General features: G+C 47.0%; 6 protein-coding genes and 1 long non-coding RNA gene across 7 annotated transcripts; 3 read left to right on the forward strand and 4 right to left on the reverse strand.

Annotated features, from left to right (window-relative positions):
* Positions 1-175: 175 nt before the first annotated feature.
* Positions 176-5,940, reverse strand: aldh9a1a.1 (aldehyde dehydrogenase 9 family, member A1a, tandem duplicate 1). Its single transcript, XM_088313715.1, has 11 exons — positions 5,462-5,940; positions 4,202-4,347; positions 3,810-3,939; positions 3,235-3,369; positions 2,961-3,157; positions 2,253-2,393; positions 1,463-1,651; positions 1,292-1,379; positions 1,046-1,187; positions 865-977; positions 176-367 (listed from the first exon to the last, which is right to left on the reverse strand). Exons 1-11 carry the CDS (start codon positions 5,607-5,609, stop codon positions 273-275), a joined length of 1,524 nt encoding a protein of 507 aa, XP_088169841.1. The 5' UTR covers positions 5,610-5,940; the 3' UTR covers positions 176-272.
* On the forward strand, positions 5,404-7,668 carry LOC148325067 (uncharacterized). Its single transcript, XR_015846359.1, has 2 exons — positions 5,404-6,561; positions 6,756-7,668. It is a non-coding gene; the product is annotated as an uncharacterized LOC148325067 (long non-coding RNA).
* tmco1 (transmembrane and coiled-coil domains 1) lies at positions 6,539-8,899 on the reverse strand. The gene is made up of 7 exons (XM_088313716.1): positions 8,676-8,899; positions 7,687-7,764; positions 7,538-7,597; positions 7,418-7,464; positions 7,282-7,349; positions 6,842-6,986; positions 6,539-6,747 (listed from the first exon to the last, which is right to left on the reverse strand). The coding sequence occupies exons 1-7, from the start codon at positions 8,743-8,745 to the stop codon at positions 6,649-6,651; spliced, it is 567 nt and encodes a 188-aa protein (XP_088169842.1). The 5' UTR covers positions 8,746-8,899; the 3' UTR covers positions 6,539-6,648.
* A 181-nt stretch (positions 8,900-9,080) lies between these two features.
* aatf (apoptosis antagonizing transcription factor) lies at positions 9,081-13,067 on the reverse strand. Its single transcript, XM_088313713.1, has 4 exons — positions 12,300-13,067; positions 11,234-11,779; positions 10,324-10,656; positions 9,081-10,136 (listed from the first exon to the last, which is right to left on the reverse strand). The coding sequence occupies exons 1-4, from the start codon at positions 12,595-12,597 to the stop codon at positions 9,760-9,762; spliced, it is 1,554 nt and encodes a 517-aa protein (XP_088169839.1). The 5' UTR covers positions 12,598-13,067; the 3' UTR covers positions 9,081-9,759.
* Positions 12,741-15,505, forward strand: magoh (mago homolog, exon junction complex subunit). The gene is made up of 5 exons (XM_088313717.1): positions 12,741-13,102; positions 13,988-14,046; positions 14,202-14,312; positions 15,155-15,237; positions 15,316-15,505. The coding sequence occupies exons 1-5, from the start codon at positions 13,012-13,014 to the stop codon at positions 15,413-15,415; spliced, it is 444 nt and encodes a 147-aa protein (XP_088169843.1). The 5' UTR covers positions 12,741-13,011; the 3' UTR covers positions 15,416-15,505.
* On the reverse strand, positions 14,051-21,030 carry cpt2 (carnitine palmitoyltransferase 2). The gene is made up of 8 exons (XM_088313712.1): positions 20,419-21,030; positions 19,868-19,948; positions 19,678-19,784; positions 18,866-19,346; positions 18,465-18,695; positions 17,512-17,804; positions 16,797-17,093; positions 14,051-16,220 (listed from the first exon to the last, which is right to left on the reverse strand). The coding sequence occupies exons 1-8, from the start codon at positions 20,592-20,594 to the stop codon at positions 15,892-15,894; spliced, it is 1,995 nt and encodes a 664-aa protein (XP_088169838.1). The 5' UTR covers positions 20,595-21,030; the 3' UTR covers positions 14,051-15,891.
* Positions 21,014-23,365, forward strand: scp2b (sterol carrier protein 2b). Its single transcript, XM_088313718.1, has 5 exons — positions 21,014-21,602; positions 21,910-22,000; positions 22,068-22,197; positions 22,293-22,372; positions 22,539-23,365. Exons 1-5 carry the CDS (start codon positions 21,592-21,594, stop codon positions 22,632-22,634), a joined length of 408 nt encoding a protein of 135 aa, XP_088169844.1. The 5' UTR covers positions 21,014-21,591; the 3' UTR covers positions 22,635-23,365.
* Positions 23,366-23,542: the final 177 nt, after the last annotated feature.

Consider the following 23,542-nt stretch of genomic DNA (forward strand, 5'->3'; position numbering starts at 1 on the left):
GTGGCCTGACAATGATTGGAGGCCAATCACGTGGTAGTCGGTATGAGCCCCGCACTGACCGATGACCAGTTGAGGTCAAAAGACACGTCACGCTTGGGTGACCCTCACGAGGACACGCCACAGAATATAAAATGGACGGATGGTGTGAAAGCAGACCATGAAAATAGACGACAAAATGTGTCGACAGTTTTATTGAGAAAGTTTGAACTGATGAGCAAATGCAAATTGTGAAAAGGGAAGCTTGTGCCAGCTTGGCCGGCCCATGTGGACGTTCAGAAGAGACTCTCCACGTCGCCCATCTCGACCACCACCGTCTTCAGCTGCGAGTAGTACTCGACGGTCACTTGACCGTTCTCGCGTCCAAAACCTGCCTCAAAAAAAAACAAAAAAGTTTTTGGAGTGGTAGTAATGCATAGTTTGTCTGCGTGATGTAACAGAATTAATTGAAGCATTACATCTAAATACACATACTATTAATTCTTTACATTCCTATTTATGTATTTATAAAGCAGAATATTAAACATAGTTATTGTCCTTCAAAGAACACGACAAATTTTCTGTTGTTTCTTTTTTAACACCATTTGCATTTCAATGACCTATCATAAAGACAGCGCTGTATCAATGTATTAAAATAACAGCATTATATTGGAAGTACCAGGGAGTAATATTTGTAACAAAAAAATGAATGACAGCAGAAATAATGTATCAGGCAAAACTTATTCAAAAGCAATGTACAACCCTTGAAATAAAGTCGTAGCAAGCGACTTCCTCCGAGGCCACGATGACCACAATTTTCAAAGTCAAGCTCAATCTTGCGGAAGCTTTTCCTGGTTTTCTTTTCAAAGGTTTTGCGGCTGAGCCCACCTGACATCTTGTATCCTCCGAAGGGGACCTCCACGGGGCTGATGTTGTAGTTGTTGACGTAGCATGTTCCCGCCTCCAGCTTCTCGGCCACCCTGTGAGCTCGTGAGATGTCTCTGAAGGACAAAGGAGGAGAACATTCAGCACGACGCCAACCTCCGCAAGTGGCGGCGGTGGCGATCACCTGGTGAATACTCCGGAGGCGAGTCCGAAGGTGGTGTTGTTGGCCCGCTGCAGAACTTCCTCCTCCGTGTCAAACGGCAGCACCGACATGACGGGCCCAAAGATCTCCTCTTTCACGCACGTCATGTCGTCCCGGCAGTCGTCTGCAGCGAACGCAACAAGAAATGTGAGCACGAAACACAAAGATCCTCCACACAAAACAGAACCGCGACATGAAACTAGCATTAGCTTGTTAGCTTCACCTCACCGAGCACACAGGGTGACATAAAGTACCCTTCCTTGAGTTTCGGGTCAGCGGGCACAAGCGGTTCTCCACCACAGAGCACCTTGGCTCCCTGCGACGACACGACCGCCAAACCGTTAGCGTCAGCGTTAGCATTAGCATGGAAGGCTTCTCCAACGTGTGCTTGCTCCTCACCTGTTCCTTGGCCTGCTTGACAAAACCAAGAACCTTCTCCAGCTGAGGCTTGCTGATCAGCGCCCCCATGCGGGTCTGGTCCAGCAAGGGGTCCCCCACCGTGATGGCTTTGGTCCTGCTGACCACCTTCTCCAGGAACTGCGGCATGATGTCCCTCTGCACAAACACTCGGGTGCCGTTGCAGCAAACCTACACCCGCCAAAGTCCCGCAATTAGAAACACAATTACAACAAGAACTTCAAAAAGGACCGGAACCACAACTCAAAAACCAAAACCCTCACTCATTAACCACCATTGACGGCTAAAGACGTCAAAGATCCATTTTTTGGGGGGGCTGGTTTAAATAAGAACGAAAACCAGAAATATAAAACACAATAACAAAAACAGAGTTGGAAGCACCACCAAGACAAGCACACGAACCGGAACTACAAATAGAGCAGGAAGTTTCAAGGAAACGAGAACAATAAGTCCAACACCAAAAAAACAGAACCAGAACGCGACCAATAAGCCAAAGTACAAATACGGCCAAAAACAAAACTTTGAAATGTACGAGAGCAAGAACGACAAGAAGAACAAAAACATCATCGAAAGCAGAACCAGAACAAGAATCACCACTGGAAGAGAACTACAAATGGAGCCAGAAATGACGACAACTAGAACGGAACCCAAAAGTCCAACAACAACAAAGTGTTTAAACACGTCCAAATTGTTCCAACTTCACTGGACACTTTGTGGAAATTTAGCAGAAGTTGAGCGTCCTGGCAAAGTTCTGGATTGGCGAGACGCTCACCTGTCCTTGAGTGAGGAAGTTGGCCATGAGGGCGCCCTTGACAGCGTTGTCCAGCTCGCAATCTTTGAAGATGATCAGCGGAGACTTCCCGCCCAGCTCCAGCGTCACCGGCTTGACGCCGCGGGCCGACATCTCCATCACCTGACCACATCAAAGACAAAACCTCATTCTGGTGCTCTCAGTCCAAGTTCTGGTTCTCCGAGTTCAGTCTTAGTCTGCTTCTTGTTAACTGTACCAAGTCCCGGCCTAGAAGTCTCTGGACTCTACTTTGGCTTTGTTTAGCCTTGTTCTAGACCTTTATTTTCTGTTGCTCTGGTTTTTGGCTGAGCTTCTTGTCCGTTTCTTGAGTTTGTCTTTTTCGAGTACGAGCTGCGCTTCTTGTTGAGTTGTGATTGTTTTTGTTTTACTTTTAATAGCGACTCCAGTTCTGATTCTCGCACTTGAACCGGTCCTTATCGGGTTCTGGTACTCGATCTAACCTTTCTCTGATTATTGTGCTGGTTCTGGTTCTGGTCTGGTTTGGGTTCAGGTTCTAGCTCATGTCGGACTCTCGTCAATTTCAGGTTGTCGTCCCGGTTCAAGTTTTGGTTCGTCTTCTAGTTTTTTTTTGCTCAGGTCTCTTTTGTTCTACTTGTGGTCCTTCTCTTGGACTGGTTGTAGTTCTGGCTCAAATTCTAGTCTCTCGTCTCAGCACGGATGCGGCGTTACCTTCTTGCCGGTGGGCACGCTGCCTGTGAAGGACACCTTTGCCACCTCGGGGTGCTGACACAGCAACGTTCCGGTGGTGGCGCCACCTTGCACCACACAGAAGAGGCCTCGCGGCACGCCGGCCTCCTGGTAGATCTCGGCCAGGACGACGGCCGTGAACGGCGTCATGGGCGACGGCTTGAACACCATGCCGTTGCCTGACCGCACCGAAGGTCACGGCGCAGCGTCAAAGCCATGCAGCGGAGGAAAACGTGGCAAATGTTTGCAAACTCACCGCAAGCCAGCGCGGGGGCAGACTTGACCACGGCGATCTGGAAGGGGTAGTTCCAGGCGCCGATGCCCACGCACACGCCCAGAGGCTCCCGACGGGTGTACGCAAACGCGCCGCCGGGAAGCTGGATGTGCTGACCTGAGCGGATGCACAAACACGACTTGTCGATCCGGCTCCACTCCTTTGTGAAATTTCTTCCTAGGTCAACTCCTACTTTTTCAACTGTTGGTTGTTACCGGGGGGGGCCAAAATGGGGGCCGACAATTTGAAGGAATTGTGGGACTGACCAGCAAAAAAAGGTCAAGTGCCCAGCGCTGGTTCTAGTTATCATCCTTTCAGGTTATTGTTTTAGTTTTGGTTCAACATCTGGATCCATTCCTAGTAATACGAAACACATTACAGCCGCAAGGCGCTAGTTTTCTCCGTGGATCCACGACCTCGATTTTTAGTGAGCCGTCCGTGTTGCTACCAAAACACGATTGGCGATTCATCGACTTGATGATCTATTTGTCATTGCAGATGGATTCAGGACGATGCTTGGAGTAGTCTGCTCCTCCTCGACTTTCTTGTGGACCGACCTGCCATGGTTGAAGCCAGTCCGGCATAGAACTGCAGACACTGCCAGGCGCTGTCAATATCCGCCAGAGCTTCAGTGATGGACTTGCCGTTGTTGATCACCTCCAGCTTGGCGATCTTCTCCCGACGCTCCTGAAAAAAAAAATGATGCTTAGGCGCATTGGTTACTTTTTACAAAGAAAAAAAAAAAAAAAAGAAAAAATGTTTTGATGAAGGGTTTCAAGAGTGATATGGTTCCAGAATGGGTTTTGAAGATGAGTGTTACGATTTCCATTTATCAGTTCAGGCCGGGATTACGTTTGGAGTGGAGATTCTTAAACACTCACAGCATTAATGAGTAACATGTTTATCTTTCATTGCGATAACAAGAGCAAGATGGCCGCCGGCGTCTCACTCTGATAATGCGAGCGGCCTCCAACATGACGCGCGCCCGCTCCGTGCCCGCCATCTTGCCCCACTTGGCGTACGCGCTGCGAGCGCTCTTGATGGCCGAGTCCACCTCATCAGGGCCGCACGGGGTCAACTGACACAGCACACGCCCTACACGCACACGCAGGGAGCAAAGTCCACATTCAGAAAATAGCAGGAGGAAAAAAACAACTTGGGGGGGTGGGGGGCTGGGGCTGCTGTTATGCAACAACTGGCTGAACCTTTTGATCCGCAGAGACACACACGCCTCGAGTGCTGAATCACACATTCGCAACGCCGCTACACTGAACGTGTCAAAGAGACCTTATGTTTCAAAACGGCTGAGTCAGAAATCATTCATTCGTTCCCTGATTTTATATAAATTGGATGACCCACTCCCCAAATGAAACTGTTCCTTTTTTTCATTTTATGTTTGGGTTGTTTTGGGGATTCCTCCCCCCCCCCGTTGCATTTACAATTTGTGTCACCTATTTGCAGATTTCCGCTTATCTCTATTTCCCGCAAATGCCAACCGTCTGCTCTACTTATATTAAATATACACTATATATTTGTTTCAACAAAAATCATATATGGGCTGTCGTAGCTCAGCAGGGTCATGACACGACCGCTTTCGGCAAAACGTAATTCTGAAGTGACGCCAAATTGAATAAAATGATGTTCCGTCACCCAGTCGCGTCTCTTTCAAAACGCGCCACGCCGTGAAGACAAAGTTTGGCCGTGAGACAACAGGAATATTTTTTAGGGTGACCACACGGGCACAACGACATGTCTGAATGAAATCAGACGGAACATGACTCAAGTTGTCCAGTTGAGGAGTTTGCAAAATAGCAGCGAGATGAGCGAGAGGACCGGCACGCCAATCTTGTTCACGTTTGAAGCACAATTTATGTTCTGTTTTAAGACTGGTTTGCTGGACGCATCTTCTGCATCCCTCACATAAATTGAATTTCAGCCCCCCTTCCCCAAATCACTAGAAATGTTAATACAGTGCATTGATTAATTTGCTACCAAGTAATGTCAATCTATTTATATAGCAAGATTTTTCTTTTTTTTAAGATCTGAGAGAACGAGTGCCAAAACAACCATCTTCGCCCATTGCGCCACGTTGGCACATCCAATGTGGCGGAAACGTCGACGTACGCTTCATCGCGCCAAGCGGCATTCACGTCGATATACAGTCCAAGAGACGTGTGCGTGCGCGCGTGCGTTAGCATAGGCCTCGTACCGGTGGCGGGCTCGTAGACTGGCTCGGTGGTCGCCCCGGTGCCGGCCCGCGGCGCCTGTCGCTCGCCGTCCCAGAAGTTGAGGTTGTCGCTGAGCAGCAAACTGCCGGTGGTGGCGGCGCTCGTGGCAAACAGGCTGGATTGTGTCATGCTTCCGTTCGGGATCAACTAGCTTGCTTGAACTTGCTGCGTACAACTCGCGATGAGCAACTGACGCGGGTCGCTTGTTGGCTGGACTGAAGCTAAGCTAAAGCTAAAGCTAAAGTTGGAGGGCTTTAAATCGCGGCCACAGCCCATCAAGTGACGTACACTTCAAGTCCTGGGGGCTTACAAAATAAAATTCAAATTCATTTGCACATCGAAATGTTTGCGGTATGACTTAACTGCCAATAATTTGTCCAGCTCTACTTTGTTTTGTGTTGCAATTTGGACTCGACTCCTCAAGTTTGCTGTTGTACTGAAAAGACGTTGGCGGCACGTTGGCGGCGTGTTCCGTTATGAGTTTGTCTGCAGCTTTCTTAACTTGTCAAAACGGCGGCGCTCGCTCACAGCAAACAATTGAATAAACCTACCGGAGGCAGTATCTTTTTATTTGGTATCCTTAATAATGAAGGAGTCGTATGAGTGTCACGAAGTGCGAAAGAGAAATCGAGCAAAAGAGCGCAGTGTGGGCTCAAGTGAAGCCGACATTGGAAATGAATGACGAGGATGCCAGGAATCCAATTCCCATTGATGCTTTTTGTTAACCCCTCTAGGGTGATTTAGGTGTTAGAATTTTCAAGCACTTGCTGTATTTGTCAGTTTTTTTTTTTGCTGAGTTTTGGAGTAAACTTCAGCTGGGTGTGGCGTAAAACATCTGATGAAACAAATGATGATTCTCGGCCATATTGCTGCTTGTTTTCAAGTCACAAGAGTCGAGTTCATCGCCGTGCATCTCTGATCTCCAAACAACTCGTATCTCGAAAAGCTGGCAAGCGTCCGTTAGTGACGGACCGGTCCGACTCCAGGTCGAGCCTAGAAGTGATTGACCGCCGAGCACAAGTTGCGATGCTCAAGCGATGAGAACGGAAACTAAAAGGTAGCCATAAAACTTTATTGAAAGGTAAGAAACAGCATTGGTGACTTAAAACGACTCTTGACAATTTTTTCCGCTCAAAGTCCATTGGAGCCAACGGCGTTGTCGTGACCTTTAGGAGAACTTTGCGGCTTGTGGCGGGGGGCCCAGGAAGCCCCCTGCCTGCTTGGTGGCCGCCCTGGAGGGAGCCAGGCCTAACATCTTCTGGATGTTCTGTGCAGGACAACACAAGCGGCGGTGGTTGCATGATGGCACAACTCAATCGCGCCAGTCGTGCAACGTGTGCGGGCGGACGGCGCCGGGATACCTGTCGGATGGACATGGTGCAGAGGATGTAGAGGAAGATGAAGGAGCAGTCGGTGTAGTCTTCGCCCAGCAGGTTGCGATGCGACAGGCCCTGGATGTACGACAACGGCACGAAGGGGAGCTTGGCCACCACGCGCCCATCAAAACTGGAGGGGGAAAAAAAAAAAAGGTCAAGGTTCGCAGCTTCAAGGTTTTTCTCTTTGGAAAGTGCAACAGTCCGTCGGAATAATGGCAATTTTTATGCTGTGAAAAGACTAACGGCAGTATCATGAGTGCAAATGATTTTGTTTTACAATTTCGACACTACCAAATTCAAAGTGCAACATCAACACTTTGTCTACTTTTGAGGAAATCAAAGAACTGCGAGACTTGGGAAACGATTGTGCTGTAAACACAGCTCATGTTTGTATGCACGGGAAATGTGAGGAGTGCGACGCTTACATGGAGTTGAACATGCCCATCAAAGCGGTGAAGCAGAAGCCAATGGCAAACATGGACTTCATGCGCACCTGCAAAGAATCAATCAGACATCGCTCGAAGATTGATTGATTAAATATTGCCAAGTGACGTTTCTGACCATGGACAAGTCTCGGTTGTTGTTCTTGAGCTTCTCCTCTTGTCTTTCTGCAAAACATCAACACGTGAGCTCATCATCATCGCTGGGGGTCGTTGCAAAGAAAAAAAAAAAGAATCTTACCAATCTTCTTCTTCTGCTGACGTCCTGCAGATTCTGTGATGGTTTCTTTTTTCTTTTCCACTATGGCAAACACACACTGATGACTCGCTCAGCAAAACATCAATCAAAAAAAATAAATACGACTGATGATCTTTTGTCGTGGCGCATACGTTTTTTGCTTTGTTTTTCCACCTCAGCCTTGAGTCGCTTGTACTTGTCCGTTCGGTACACCAGCACCCACGTGATTCCTGTCCAATCACAACGCAGCGTCTTACAACTTCAACACTTCTCATGGTTCAAAAACACGGGAGGCGGTTGTGGTGCCTTTGCATTCAAGTCCACAGAACACCGCCGCTCGCAACCGCTGACGCATTAACTCATTTACTACCATTGACGACTAAAGACGTCAAAGATCCATTTTTTTTACTCGGCTGGATGAGTTAAGTTATGATTGGAAAAAAAATTTGCATGACAAGATCAAAAAATATAAGCCTCGTTTTGAAGTCTTTCTTAAATTTGGACTTAAAATCCGAATTTGAAAACCTAAATCTTTCTTGAAACCTAAAGCATGTTTTGAAACAGATCTTGGCTTCAATTCCGAACAATTTCAAAACTTTCATTTGAAACCTCAATTTGTCATTGACTTGAAACACCATTGAGGATTATTACCTTAAATGTGTCACTATTTGATGCCAATGGCATTCCTTGGAAATCCTAACGTCGATTTGCGGCCTTCATTTGAAACCAACACTTGCGATCCAGTGAATTAAAACACAAAAAAGAAAAAATATCGTTTTTAAGTAAACCATCTCATTCAATACAATCCTATTTCAAGAATTTGAATTAAATAAATGAAATAAATTGTGTTTTTATGAGTTGGAAGACTTTCCGGGATCGGCGTGTTTTGGAGTGATGCGTCTGTTATTAGAATGACAATTTGTATCATCAGATTCTTGGTTTATATCCGATTCCCTGGGATTAGCAGTTAGCATTGAATGCTATGAACCGTCAGGTGCCGCAACATTTCGGTAATGAGGATTGACAAAAAAACTAAATAGCATGTCAGCGATCTTTTTGCACTGTCGTGATTAATGCCTTTAAAAGCTTAAAATCGAAAAGTTCTCGAGTCCACTCGTCGGTGTTAGCATTGTGCGCTCACCTTCGGCTAGCAAGGCCGTGCACACGGAGATGAACACGATGAGGATGGTGTCCGCGAACATCGTACTCATTTTGACTCGTCCAAATATTGAAAAGTCGTAAATGCAAAACGTCGATTAAGTGAGTGACAGCAGGCAGCGAGTGAGATGCGCGTGCGTGTCATCGACACCAAGCGCGACGGAGAGGTCACGGCTCGGTCAACTACTTCCGGTTCATCTTGCACCAACTTCGCGTTCGAGGAGCAACATTTGGTTTTTGTTCTCTTCAAAGGAGGATCAACGTCAACTTGGACATTTTTCACGAGGCGTGTTGTGTTTGCGAGCATGATATTTGCGCCACTAGAAATGTGACTTGATGAACTTGAATATTTGAATTGGATAAGGAATGATTGAATTGACAAATACAATTGGAAATACATAAATTGTTTATTTATTGTTTCATATGAATCTAAATTTTTCGATCAGATTTCTTTTGTTATGAACTCTATCCCAATAAATTTGAAAAAGAATTTAAGACTTTAAAACGCGATTTTAATTCCTCAAAAAAAAGGGCACCGCACTAAAAATTCAATAGTGCATAAGCTCACATTCAGTTTGCCGAGTAAAGGTTTAGGGTGCCACGAGGAGTATCAATGGATTCCAGGTACATAGATGGCCTCTTCGGCTAATCAGCACCTCCGTTTTGAAGGCCGTAAACGGCGTCATGACTACGACCCTTTACTTTCCTCACATGAAAAACTTGATATGATATTGTGTGGTCAAATATATTCTGTATCTATGTATGTATATTCAGTATGTATACAGTATGGCAGTATGTTACATAATAGCACAACACAGTATAGTACAACATAGAATCTTATCATAAAATCTTTTCAGGAGATCCCAAATTCAACCAAGAACATTGCCTGATGAATGAGCGCAAGCTAAACTGTATCGTACAATATAAAAGTGATGAACACAAAAGTAGAGCAAAGTACTATATGGTAAGGTAGCACACACTAGAGTACATATAAATATGTCCAAAAGGTCGAAGGTCACACACATTGCATTTGATGTATGAAAATGAGTCATCGATTGCCATAAATGTCAGTGGGCGTCGACATCACTGGCGGCTGGCGACAACGCAGGTGGGCGGAGTCCAAAGAGACCCCTGTAGAGTTCGGTGCAGGCGTCGTGCGCCAGGGCGTCGTTGTTGTGGACGACGGGTGCCATGAAGTTGAGCAGCTTGGTGTGCACATCAAACCTGACCTTGCGACCTTTGCTGGCCTTGGTGTCCACCTTCTTCTTGATCTTGCTGCGCAGTTTCTGGATCTGCAGCCACTGGCGACCCGCCGCCACTTGCTGGTTGGCGTCGGCGCCGCCCGTCTTGCGCTCAATGAGCTCGCGCAGCAGCTGATGGTAAAAGTCGTCGTCGTCGAAGACGTCCTCGTCCGCGTCGTTCTGCGGCTTCCCTCCGGGGGGCGCTGTGGAATCCGCAACATGTTAACGTCATCTTGACTCGTTTGAGGTACTTTCTTTTTCTTGCTTCAATTTGTCTTTTTGTTACGTGCGTTACGAGCCAACATTTCTTTGATCCTCTTTAGCGGTCATATTGTCAATGTTTTGTCGGCGGCATATAATCAAGAAAAAGATGGTTCGACAAAAACCTACCCGGCCAGTCCAAATGATCCTGATTTTGCTTCTCCTCCTTAACGCGGTGGTGCTCCTGCTCGTCGCTCGTTCCGAGAACGCGGTACTCTGAGCGCCGCGTCTGCGTGCGCCGCACCAGCCGCTCCTTGTCCATCACGATCTGCTCCACTTGGGTCACGATGTTGCGGTCGAACGCTCCGAAGTTGCCGCCGCCGCTCTTGCCTGAGCTCAGACGCGTTTTGTCGTGCCACTTCTGCAGCGTGGCGTCGCGATATGGCTGGAAGGCGGCAAAGCGCTTGGACGCCATCTCAGGGTAGTCGGACATTTCCAATTTGCGCTTGGACGCTCTCCGCTCTTCAAAGATAGACACAAAGACAAGAATAAAGAAAGCGACGGAAGTAGTCACGGGTTCATTGCACGGAGTTAAGTTTCAGAAACTCAATGATAGACAAAAATCTGCAAAGTAGCGAGCAGGTTTATTATATTAATGATGCAATGTCAAGCTTTCTGACCCAGCCGACAGTCTTATCTTCTTCATTCTCCCCCTAGAAGAACTTCCGATGTGGGTTGGGACTATTATATATTTTTTTTTCATCGATTATTCAACGAATTACATAGAAAAATAATTACAAAAAGATTCATGCGAGGTGCAGACCGTGCCGATATTATCTTAGTCCACCGGCTTGGGCTGGCGAGTGACGCGAGCTGAGTGTCGGACGGCTGTTAACTCGCTGTCAAGTTTTGCCTTCCTGATGCAAATTGAGGCCAAGCGCAAAAAGGTCTTGATGAAAGACCAACTAGCATGTCATGAAACTTGATGACTCGTGTACAAAAGTGGTGTTCACTATTCAGCAATCCACCGCATTGCTCAAGCTTAATTTAATTCAACGTAGTCACAATTCCTTGAGCAGAAAAGTATCATATGAATTACCTTCATCGTCTTCTTCCTTATCAAGGTCCGCTAGGACCTGTGTGGAGCTCTGCTGGATGAGCTGATCATGAAGGTCCAGCAGGGACCTCTGAAGAGCCTTCAAGGCCTTGCGCGCGTTCTTCATGGCGCCCGCCAGCGGTGCGCCGCCCCTGGTGCGGAAGTGTGGGAGGATGTGCGGCTGTGGCAGCCGGTTGGCGCCAGCCAGCGCTTTCTGCATCTTGATGCGGGCCTCAAGGAGCCGCTCCCACACCGCCAGCTGGTTCTGAACCGCCTGACCCTTCTCCACCTCCTCGTCCACCTTCGCTTTGGAGAACGTGGAGATGGCGCCCTCCTCGTCTTCGTCCTCCTCCGCGTCACCATCATGGCTGCCATCGTCCTCGCTCTCGCCGGGGTCATCCATGCCATCCGTCAGCTTGTGGAGGTCCACGCCGGGTGGAAGTGAGATGTCTGGATCCACCTCCTCTTCATCCTCATCTGTCTCTTCTACGTCATCATCTTCCTCTAGTTCTTCAACACTGCCATCCTCGTCCTCCTCGTCTTCGTCATCTTGGATAAAGTGCAAATTCAGAGGTATAAATCAGGAGAATGTTACATCAAGGTGTCCGTGCACATAGGGATTGTTTTTTTTGGGGGGGGATCAGAGTTCTTTTACTTTTTGCAAACATTTTGAATAGTTTTTTTTTTTAGATATTCATAATTCCTTTTGGCAGGAAAAACTATTTGCAACCATTAGAATTGTTAATAAATGTCTTTGTGAAGGTTTGTGACATTGACCATAACATTTGTCATGTGCGTGCACACTTGTAAACTTTTGACTGTCTGCTTTGGTCGACTGCAGATACTATCCTCACCAAAACTGTGAACATTAAGTTGTGGGTCAGCCTAAACTGCACCGGACCTGCTGAGCAATTGTTAACAAGATCAATGTCTTCACATAAATTGGTTTCAATAATGAATTGATAAAGGTCATTTGAGTACATTTGTAACTTCGGAAGCACTTCACATTAATTAGTTGCAAAGAAGTGGCTCTCAGATTCAAAAAGGTTGGCGAGCGCTATTAGATCACCTTGATCGTCATCTTGATCGTCATCTTGATCCTGTTCCATGTCCATAGAGAAGAGCTGTTGTCTGCTGACTGCCTTCCCCAGGTACCTTCCATCGCTCTCGGCCAGTATGATCGCGTTTCTACGCCGCAGGGAACCGACGCCAACCTCGTCGTCCGCTGCAGCCTCGTCGTTGTCGTCTCCGGCGAAGATGTCGCTAACCCGGGCTTTGGTGGCCTCGTCATGGTCGTCTTCTGGATCGGCGAACTTTGGGAGCGGGTTGAGGAGCTCTTCGAGCTCCTGAGAGAAAGAATTCGCCATGAGGGAAATTTCAAACCACCCTACACAAAACACGCGTTCGTGAGGATCTTCCAGGCACTTGGTGATGACGTAAGTCCTACGCGACGAAATCACAAAATTATTCCGTCATTTTCTTCTTGAGGCAGAATATTTTCCGTCCCTCTTTGCAGACGTCTGAGTTTTATTTTTTTAAATAAATGTTGATTCATATTTAAATAGTTTGTATAATTATCGTAGCAATTATATTCGAAGAACAGTATATGGCGTCACGTTGCTGCTCGGCGCTGCCTGCCAGACAACGCGGAGTTTACAAATCTGTACGCATGCGCAGATGACGTTCGAAACAGCGATCGCTCGCTAGCTTGTGACGGCGCGACTTTTCCTAAAAGAAAAAAGTAAAACAAAAAAAGAAAAAGAACATTTTACCCGGGGATCATGTCGACGAGCGACTTTTACTTGAGGTACTATGTTGGACACAAAGGGAAATTTGGACACGAGTTCCTGGAGTTTGAATTCAGACCTGATGGTAAGCAGAATTGCCAGCTTCCATCCAGATGGCTTTGGCTAGGCTAGGCTAAGCTAGGCTAAGCTAGGCTAGGCCTCAGCCGGTGGAAATGTGCGGTAAATGCTCCGAATTGTCTTTCTGTGTCTCGTGGTTTTAGTTTTCGACCTTTGCCTTGAAATTACGTGAAATGCGTGTAAGTGTGCAGCTTTTGGAGCTTGAAACGAAATTGTGGAATCGCCATGTGGTCTTGTGCTTGCGGAAGGGATGCGAGAAGAGGACGCTCAAAAGCAACCATTCATTTATTTGTTCGCCGTCTTCTTTTTATAACGTTCAAATGCTAAATCAGACCCTTTTTTGGTACTAATATATTTATGGTTTGATTATTCAACCAAGAGGATAAAATGTTTAAATCGGAAAAAACGGCAAATCCGAAATATTCCCATAAGTAACGTTTCACTGAAATTATTAGTTATATGCTTTCGGAACAAAAACACGTGGACTTCACAACAAAAAATAGAAATTCATTCTCTGCCATTTTTTTCACAATTAACTGACGTCTTACTTGGATTGATTTTTTTTTTTATTTCCACCAGGGTGTCATTTCAAATAGGCCATGCAGAAAATGCAATAATGTAAACTGATAATGATTCAATTCCTTTTTTTTTGTGACATCAGTTAGAAAATCGGCAAAAATGTTGAACATTGTTTTCCAAAGTAAACGCATATATTTGCAAATGTCCTACTTAGATTAAACGCCAAGATAATCAACTACAGAAATTGATCCGTTTTTACTGTTAAGGGGCTGAAACTCCCAAGATTTGGACAAGTTGAGATATAAACAATGATCTATTTTGACGGCTAATCTATTAATTGTTGCTCAAAATTTCTTCTCGCTTTTTTGTTCAGGTAAACTCCGCTACGCCAATAACAGCAACTACAAGAATGACGTCATGATCCGAAAGGAGGTAATTATACTCATTTGCTATTTATTAAAGGGAGATAATGTTGCAAGGTGTACCAGTAGCAAGTTACAGGACTTTTTGGAGTGGGTATGCTCGGGTTTTAATGCAGAAGCAACTTGGTGCCAATACCAATTGTTGTTTTTGTGGCCCCTTGTCAGGCATACGTCCACAAGAGCGTCATGGAGGAGCTCAAGAGGATCATCGACGACAGCGAGATCACCAAAGAGGACGACGCGCTGTGGCCGCCTCCCGACCGAGTCGGAAGACAGGTGGGCTGCTTTTGATGAGATTTTTGTGGGTGCTGAGCATTTAGTCCAATTCCTTCCTCTGCAGTTTAAGGTCCGCCACGGTCCATTGCAGAATGCCTCTTCAAATCGACGTGTGCGAGCATCGAGCACGACTACGCCTTAGACCACAATTGTAAATTTCTTGCGTTATTTATCCGTTGTTGTAAATATTTGGTTTTACTTTTTATTTTAGATTTAACATTGGAGGTGCAACCCTGAATCCGCAACTAATCAATTATCAAATTCATCAACAGCTGTTTTGCAAATTGTCGAGACCTTGTTGAAATTCAAATGCTCCCAATCCTTGCTATGTCGGCCTCTCAACAAAAAATATTCTCCGTCTGCTGTCAACCATAAATGCAGACAATCTTGGTGTGTGTGTTTATTATTTTTTTTAAATAAGACTTGAAAATGTCTGCTTTGTCTTTTAAAAACAATGACACACATTGTGTCATTTTATCATCTTCGGGATTGAAACTGTAGCGGCATCATTTTTTTAATTATTTGGAAAGAATATCCTGTTTAGAAATAAAATACGGAAATAAAATGATTTTTCTCCAATTCATTGAAAAAACTAAATTGACAGATTGGCCAGTTATTAAAAGAGTGCTTAGTTACTGTAAAAGATCCGAGAGTATTTTAGTCTTGGCGATTTGCTCACAAGCGGCAAGACGTGCACACTTGTCAACTCGTGCACAGTTGGGCTTCACTCGTAATGTCATCGTTCCACTCGTATGCCAAATCTGTCCTACTAATCGCTGGATCGCTCGTTAAATGCTGAAAGGCTTTTTTTTATGCTGGACTTTTTTGTTTCATTTTTGCAGGAGCTGGAAATTGTGATCGGCGACGAGCACATTTCCTTCACGACGTCAAAAATCGGCTCTTTGATCGACGTCAACCAGTCAAAGTGAGGAGAAGAAGGCGCCGCCCGTCAGATAATTTCAAATGTGACCGTTTTATGCTTTTGTTTTTTTCCTCCGTTTAGGGATCCTGAAGGTCTACGTGTGTTTTATTACCTGGTGCAGGACCTCAAGTGTTTGGTGTTCAGTCTGATCGGACTTCACTTCAAGATCAAGCCAATCTAGATGCCGACGTTGTTCTTCTTCGGTGGTTGCCACGCATTTGTACATTTGCTTATTTTTGTCTACGTTTTAAATAAAGCTTTGAGAATACAAGATGACGAGTAGCGCAGTGCTTTGGCAACTTTGCTCGACTTTACGCAGCCAACAACATTTAATTGTAGGACTTTTTTTAATGTAACTTTAACATCTTAATTTTTGGTGTAATTTCAATCAGCAATTTTGGGTCATTTTTCTTTTCACGGTGGTCGTAATCGTCCTCGATAATAGAGAGCATTTTCACTTGATTTTTTATTTTTTTTTGCTTGTGAGTCTTTTATAAATGAATACATTTTATTCACACACATTCTGTAGCAAGATTAGTTGCCAGTAACCATGACGACGTGACCACCACCTCACCATTACATGACTCGAAATGATCACATGATTACCAATTACCGGATGATGTTCGCGAGCACGACGAGGCGGACGGGCTGACGTGGTCACGCGAGCGCCTTCCCGTCCAGGACGGCAAAGATGTCCTCGAGGGATCGCCGCACACATCGCAGGAATTGCGAGACGTCGCGATCCGGGTAGCTGCTGACGTTACAGCCGATCCAGTCGTCGTGGATGCCGTAGCCCACGCCCAGGCCGTCGGGCACCACGGGCGCAAAGCCGCCCAAGCGCACGGCCGGGCTGGACAGCGTGCTGGTGGACAGGATGTTGTGGTTGATGGCGGCGTAGGCCGGGTCGGCGTAAAGGTCGTGCGGCGGACGCCCGGCCGACGCCGACAGGCAGCGCAGGGCAAACAGGTGCCGGTCGAAACCCTGACCTGAAAAACAAACGGAGTCAAGGTCGGGCCATTGAAAGAGAACCGACGGAGTCCGTCCATCCCTGCGGTGTGCCTCTCTCCACAAAAGACGATTCGATGAGTCGCGAAACAATTCATGAACGGTTCAATTTCAAAGTGGAACGATTCGGTTCGATTAAACGCACTCACTTGCATCTTTCCAATCAAAAACGATTTTCCAATTCACACATCAGCTGCCTCCGAAGTCGCACAAGCCAAAAAGGCCCGATTGGACTCGTCCTCCCGATAGACAACATCTCTTACCGGCGACGGGCATCGAGCATCTCTTTTTTGGGCCCACGGGCCACCAGGCGCTCGCCATGGAGCGCCATCTGCGGGTTTGGCTGGTGGCCTGTCGCCGGGTGAAGGAAAACATTTTCCAAGATTCTTCCACGGCACATGGGTGCTTTGAGCCGTGTTTTGTCTGGCCTAAAGCCCCAGACAACTTCAACTCCGAGGATCATTGAGACGCGCGAACCCACTCCACCAAGCACGAGGTGCCGGCGAACCAGCGGCATGCGAGTTGAATTTGCCAAGTCCAGCAGGGGGCGTCCTCACCCATGGCGGCCTCCTTGGTGAGCTGCCCGTGATAGGCGGAGCACTGCCGCATCATTTCCAGCAGTCGGTCGGCAGAGTGTCGGGCGGCGTCGTCGACGAAGGCCTGCGCGCAGCGCTTGGTGAAGGCGCTGGCGGGCCGAATGGTTTCGGTGCGGCCGTGCCTGAAGGCGGCGGTGCTGCACGACTCGTACGTGGCCACCGTCTTGCCGTACTGCCGCAGGAAGGCCATCTGGAAGGCCAGTTGCACCACCGCGTCGGGGCTCAGCTTGGACTTCTTCAGATGCTCCTTACCGCCACCTAAGGGAACACTTGTGTCATTGCAGCCCATCTTGCTCGTACCGCGTATACTCTTTGTCCCGTTTATTCGCCGCACTTGCAGCATATCCATTTTAACGACTTGAAATAAAGCAACTGGAGCATTTAATTGCATCACAATGGTTTTCGTTGATAATTATTAGTACACGATCGAATCAAATAAATGACCCAGTCGCTGTATGGAAAACAGGCATGACTTAACTTTCATCACGCCGCCAGCAGCATCGTTATCAACTCGTGCACAGTTCTACCGCAAAAGGAACATGACGTTGTCCTCCTCGTTTGCCGAGATGCCACAGAGCAGCGGAAAAAAATGTTGGCGATTCTACGCGTCACGGAATTGTCTCAGTGGTCAAGTAACGTCTCACTTCAGGTCAAAAGTGGCTCTCGTGTCCGTCACCTGTGAACTGCATGGTGTCGATGGCGAGCTGAGACACGGCGGCGTCAAATCCAGCTTTGGCCTTCTTGATGCCGTCGCGCAGCTCCTCATCCAGTTCGAAGCTCAGCCGACGCACGTCAGACGCCGAGTGGGCAGCGGTAGCGGAGGCGGGATGCACGAGCGGCTTGTTGGTGGTGTCCTTGTAGATTTCGTTGAAGAAGCGGAGCACGGCCACGCCGTCGCCCCACGAGTGCTCGAAGTTGATGGCGGCGTGGCCGTCTTGGGCCACGATGATGCTGAACGACTTGTCAAACCTACACACAAAAAGTGAGCACCGCCGCAAAATCCAAAATATCGTGCCGATCCATTTTTCACGTCACGGGCCGAAGCGGACAAGAGCAAGAATGCGCACACGAATCCCAACTGGTTATTTTTCAGAGATTTAGCAAAGCTCACGTTTTGTCGACTCTCAAGAGGCAGCAGGGAGGCATGGATCTTTATTTTGTGATCACTTTTATAGTTTGTAATGTGTCCCTTTAATGACTCGAGCGAAACATGGAGAGAGCGGAGGGGGGCGTGGCCATATTCCTCATGAAAAGTAGGCATTTTTTAAGTCGTCACTTGAATTTCTTCAAAATGGAAAAAAAGAAAGAAAGTGAAAACTAATGTCAGTTTCCTGATCCCAAAAATATTGAAACCGGGCTTGTTTGTAAAAAAATGGGCCGGCTATCTTTAAGCATTTATTTTACTAGTACACAGAAATATAAATCATAAAATAAATAGAAAATACCTGAATTTTATTTCTACTAGTGTGCTCTTGTCCTTCTGCTCGTGCGCTGAATTGTCTTATGAGTGTGCAAAATCTTAAATCTGTTTGTGGATTTATTCCATATTTTTGAAACGCACCAGTGGGAGAAAAGTTACTCATAAGTCAGTTCTCCGAGCGTGGCGCAAGAGCGTACTCGTGCGGTTACCATCGGTTGATGCCGTCGCCGTGCAGCATGTTGTGCGACGCTTGCACGCTGTCGCTGAGCGCCACGTCGTCCAAGCACAGGCAGAAGAGGGCGTTGTCCACCAGCTTGAGGTGCTCGCCGTTGCCAGCGGCGACCAGCTTGTCCCGCAGCCCCGCCCACACGTCGCGGTTCTCCGCCGTCAGCGCCCCCAGCGGGAAGTCAGGCGCCGGCGTCGCGTCGGAGAGGATGCAGCTAAATGAAAAACGGACACAAAAGGAAAACATTTTGGAGAACGGGCAGACGCGTCGGTCTTGGAAGGTGGATGCTCGTTGCCAAGGAAAAAGAAGTTCACGCGCAAACAAAGCCACAAATGCGCACACATCCACAACTACCCATCAAAGTACTTTGACGAGTGCGCGTACCCCAAGTTGTCGCGTATCCGTGCCGGCGGCAGCATGTTGCCGTTGCCGTCCAGCACATCAAAGACGAACATGTTGCCCTTCCTCATGACCAGCAGGTGGCGCCCTGTGGTGTCGGTGACGAGGCGGTCTTGGCCCGGCTGCGGCACGCGTGTGGAGTTGAAAAGGCGGAAGTACTGCGACATGTCCAGCGGGTACGCGTTGACCATGTAGGCGCCGTACCAGGCCAGCGAGGAGGGCACCCAGCGGATCAGCTTCTTGAAGGCATCCGTGTCGCTGCGGGCCGGGTCCAGGTGGAAGACCTCGGGCTCCAGCAGTCCGGCGCGCAGCGTCTTCATGAAGCGCACGGCCGAGCACACCATGTTGCTGGCGCGCACCAGCTGCTGGTTGTACTCGCTCTTGGGGTCGTCGTTCAGCGACATGAACGGGTTGAAGTTCAGCACCACTGGATCGCGCGCCGACAGGTACATGTCGAACCACGGGCCTGGAAGACGCATGCGAGGGGGAGGGGCCACAATTGAATGGCGAATCGGATAAAAAACATTTCCGATTGGCTGGCAACCAGTTGAGCGTGTACCCTGCCCGAAGATAGACGGGATCGGCTCCAGCATGCTCGCCACCCTTGTGAGCGCCAGCGGCACAGATAATGGATGAATGGATGAAATCAATAAAAATTCAATCAAATTTGATTTATATAACACTTTTCATACAATCAACAGCATTTTTTTTTTTGCGCCAGGGCTTGGTCACGACAACACTTTTCAATCGCGGGAGTTGATTGCTTAACTCTCAATCGTGTGTCAATTGAGCATCACCTGAGATATAGCTGGTGTGCTTGTTTTGTTTGTCCTGAGCCAGCAATTCCTCTTGAAGCCTTTTTCCTTCACCAGCCAGGAAGTCCTGAGCCACCTTCTCTGTGGTTCTAAAGGAAAATAAAGCAACTTTTACCAAACAGTAGAAGTGATATTAATGTCCTTTTCCGTTTTGGGGAGATTTCGATCTCACCTGAATTGTTGGTCGTCCAGGAGAGGCTGTTGAGCAGCTAAGTACCTCCGGATGGTGTCATCCAGCTTTGGAACCGGCAACCTGGACCAGGCAACAGAAAGTTGATGATCAAGGTAACATATAGACAAGTTGTTGGACCAAGTCTGCTACCTTGAGAGCCCCTTCTTTGTCTGTTTTAGATGTTTCCCTCCTCCGGCACACCTGATTCAAATAATCAGCCGCAAGAAGCCTTAAAGGCATGGTGATCATTCAAAACAGATATGTTGGAGGAGGGAGACATCTCAAACAATCTGGATAGGGGCTCTCAAGGACCGGACATGGGAACCACTGATTGAGACAAAAAATTGTGACCAGCGACAATACGCACGCAAGCCAATCGTAGGACACAAAGACGGTACAACTTGTGTTTTTAAAATGTGACATGGTGTCGAGGAGAAGCAAAATGTCGCCCTCTAAAGGCCAACGGGTGATTTCCACAGTGCACTTTCACCCGCATTCAACGAGAACATTTAAACGTGTCACCTTGTGGAGAATTAAAGGGACGCTCTTACCTTGGCAAACTCTTCTGGTAGTGCATGGTGGGCACAAGGCTTCTATGCAAATACTCTGAGGAAGAAGTCTGGTCTTTGCCGCCGTACTTTCGCTTGCTCAACGCCCAGCATAAACATCTCGAGTGGACCAAACCGGCGTGTTTCCGCAAAGTATCCACGGAGAGCACTTTGGCCATGACGTGAAGGACGAAAACCACACACAAAAATACTTTAGTGGACGAAGAGGCTCACAGGACCACGACAGCTGTCGCCTGAAGCTAATTCTTTAGCAACCACGGCTAGCTGTCGTAGCAACCGGCTTCCGTAGCACACGAGCAAGCACACAAACGGTTTCTATTCGTTGCCTTTTTAAGCTTGTTGCAAAACCTTTACACACGCACGAGTCTCACTCTAGACACGGTGACACTCGAATTCTATATATATTTGAAGATATTATTGTTTTAGCGCGTTGGGATTGAAAAGACGATGTGAATTAGCTACAGGAAGTAAAAGCGTCCATTCACATCACGTGACTTAACGCACACATGTCACGCTCCGAAGACCACGCCCACGCAAACGGTCAACTTAGAATCCTCACATTTTAGACTTGTATTACGTATAAATAACCAAAGTTAGACTTTATTCGTGTTAGCCAAGCCAAATAGGGTACACCTGAGGCCCATAAAGCACAGATGAGCACAAGTTCAACATGTCGTCACCGCAGTGCCACCTTTTGGCCAGCAGGTAGCAGTGTTGCCATCTCTAGTGTCTTTGCGCACGATTGTAACGCCTTTCTGAGCTAAAAACGAAGGTCACAAGTTGACACTAATTAGATAAAATTCATGAAATAATACTTTATCAGCCATATGTTTAATTTCTACTGTGTTGATCCATTCTGTGGATTTGTAGTCGATTGAGTTCCGATCATTTCAACAACAAATGGATGCAAGACGTCATGATTCCAGTGCAGGACGTTATTGTCTCGTTATGTGCATACGTTAAAACGACTATATTAGGCCAGAACGTTTCTAATTGTTGAAAAGTTTTACGCTGACCGGGACCTTACTCCGACGTCGACTGATCGAGTCTGGAGACAGCGGAGACAACCCGGAAGTGCAGTTTGCAAACACTGGAGCAGCAAAGTTCGCTGACACCTGCAGGGACTCTGGTGTTACGTCCTTCTTCTTTGACAAAATGCCTGAAAGGTACGAACACCAACGTTACAAATGACTCGGATGAGTTATTCACCGAGTTCACCTTTGTGTTATCACACTTGCTACATACAGGGCGGTAGCATTAATTGATCTCAGGTGTTAGGAAAGTTGTCAGGACCCAACTTGTTTGCAATCAGTTGTTTAAAGCAAAGTTTCAAGTTTTATTGTTTGACATGACACGTAGGAACTGATGAGCAAGACCTCCGTGTTGCATGCGCATGCGCATTAGTCCCTGATTTGTCGTTCTAGTCGATGTATTTTGTTTTTGTGGCACAAAGTTAACAATAGTTATGTGAAGGATCGTGGCCCTATGGAGCAGCGCCAGTGACGGCCTGGAGGGCTTCAAGGCTCACGCTGTGTTCCAGGAGATCAACAAGAAGCTGCAGCAGGTGAGAACGAGGGTCGTGAAGGTCAAAGGTCGTTACAGAGCGTGATGTGTACATGATGTTTGAGCAGGAAGGTGAGGCATTTGTGAAGAAGATCGGCGGCGTGTTTGCCTTCAAGGTGAAGGACGGTCCGGGCGGTAAGGAGGCGACGTGGTTTGTGGACGTCAAGAATGGCAGCGGATGCGTGCACAACGACACAGGTGACGACGGCAAGCCATCGCCGACTTGCTGATATGGCCTTTTGACTTGAAATGTGAAAACAAATGCAATCAATGAATGTTTGTTTGTGTGCCAGACAAGAAAGCGGACTGCACCATCGCCATGTCAGACTCTGACCTGCTCGCCTTGATGACCGGAAAGATCAACCCTCAGACGGTATCCGTACATGATACCGGATAGCTGTCTCGTTATCTGTCTACCTCCCAAAAATTCTGTGGGGGTGCAAATGCTCTCGCGCAATATAGCGGGTGTTCACAGCATTGCCGAAACAGATGAATTTCTCCTGTTGAGCTGTTAAAGTTTGTTTTTTTTTTGCACGCAGGCCTTTTTCCAGGGCAAGCTGAAGATCACCGGCAACATGGGCCTGGCCATGAAGCTCCAGAACCTTCAGCTGCAGCCCGCCAAGGCCAAGCTGTAGACGCCTACAGGTTGTGGAGGGACGACGGTCACATGACTCCACTCCAGTCAGACTTGCCGTCATTCCTGGACTATTAAGTACCAGCTGAATAGAAGCCGCGCTCACTACATTTGAAAAAAACAAACAAACAAAACGCGCATCTCTAGCTTAGGCCGCACTTGTCTGTGAGGCGCTCGTTTCTACTTTGTAACATAGGAAAGTCACGCTGAGGGATTTTTGGAATTAACTTTTCATGAGTGTGTTCATTGCATGTTTGCAAACACGACGACGACGACATCTCAGCTCGATTCACGTCACATCAACTTTCTCGTTTGTACAATTATTTGACAAGACAATGGCTGCAGCTATGAAATGTTTTTGGAATAATCGAATAAAAAAAAAAATCACGTCAATTACAGGTTGCTTCAACTACGGCTGCAAATAAGGATTCTTTTCACAATGGATTCAAGTCATTTGTGTTGCAACAATTCATCGGCAACTCTTTAGATTTTTCAATCATCCTTTAGGGACTTTTTTATTGATGTCATAGCACAAGATGCAACTGCAAATATTCTCTGATTTTTGTCATCCGCCACGAAAAGAGACTTTTATTATCTCCGTGTTTATTCCAACTAAAACAAGGATCAACATATTTTCTAACGGATGTCACGGAATTGTCATCAATTCATGCACTGTCAATTTGAAATAATGGCCTGCTTTTGTGAATAAAGTGATGGACATTTAAAAAGAAATCTGACTGAGAATAGCTATTTTAAAATCATCGTTAGTTGCAGCTTTTTAAAAATAAACGAGAAAACTGTACCGTCATATTTGGATCAAATATGAAGGAGGGGGCCGCCATTATTCATCAGTGCTAAGGGGGGGGGCACATATCACCATGCACTTCCTTCCGAATATGATCTTAAATA

Source organism: Idiotropiscis lumnitzeri, chromosome 13 (genome assembly GCF_059441095.1).
Source record: "Idiotropiscis lumnitzeri isolate Australia: NSW breed Sydney's pygmy pipehorse chromosome 13, RoL_Ilum_1.0, whole genome shotgun sequence".
NCBI classification, from domain to species: Eukaryota; Metazoa; Chordata; class Actinopteri; order Syngnathiformes; family Syngnathidae; genus Idiotropiscis; species Idiotropiscis lumnitzeri.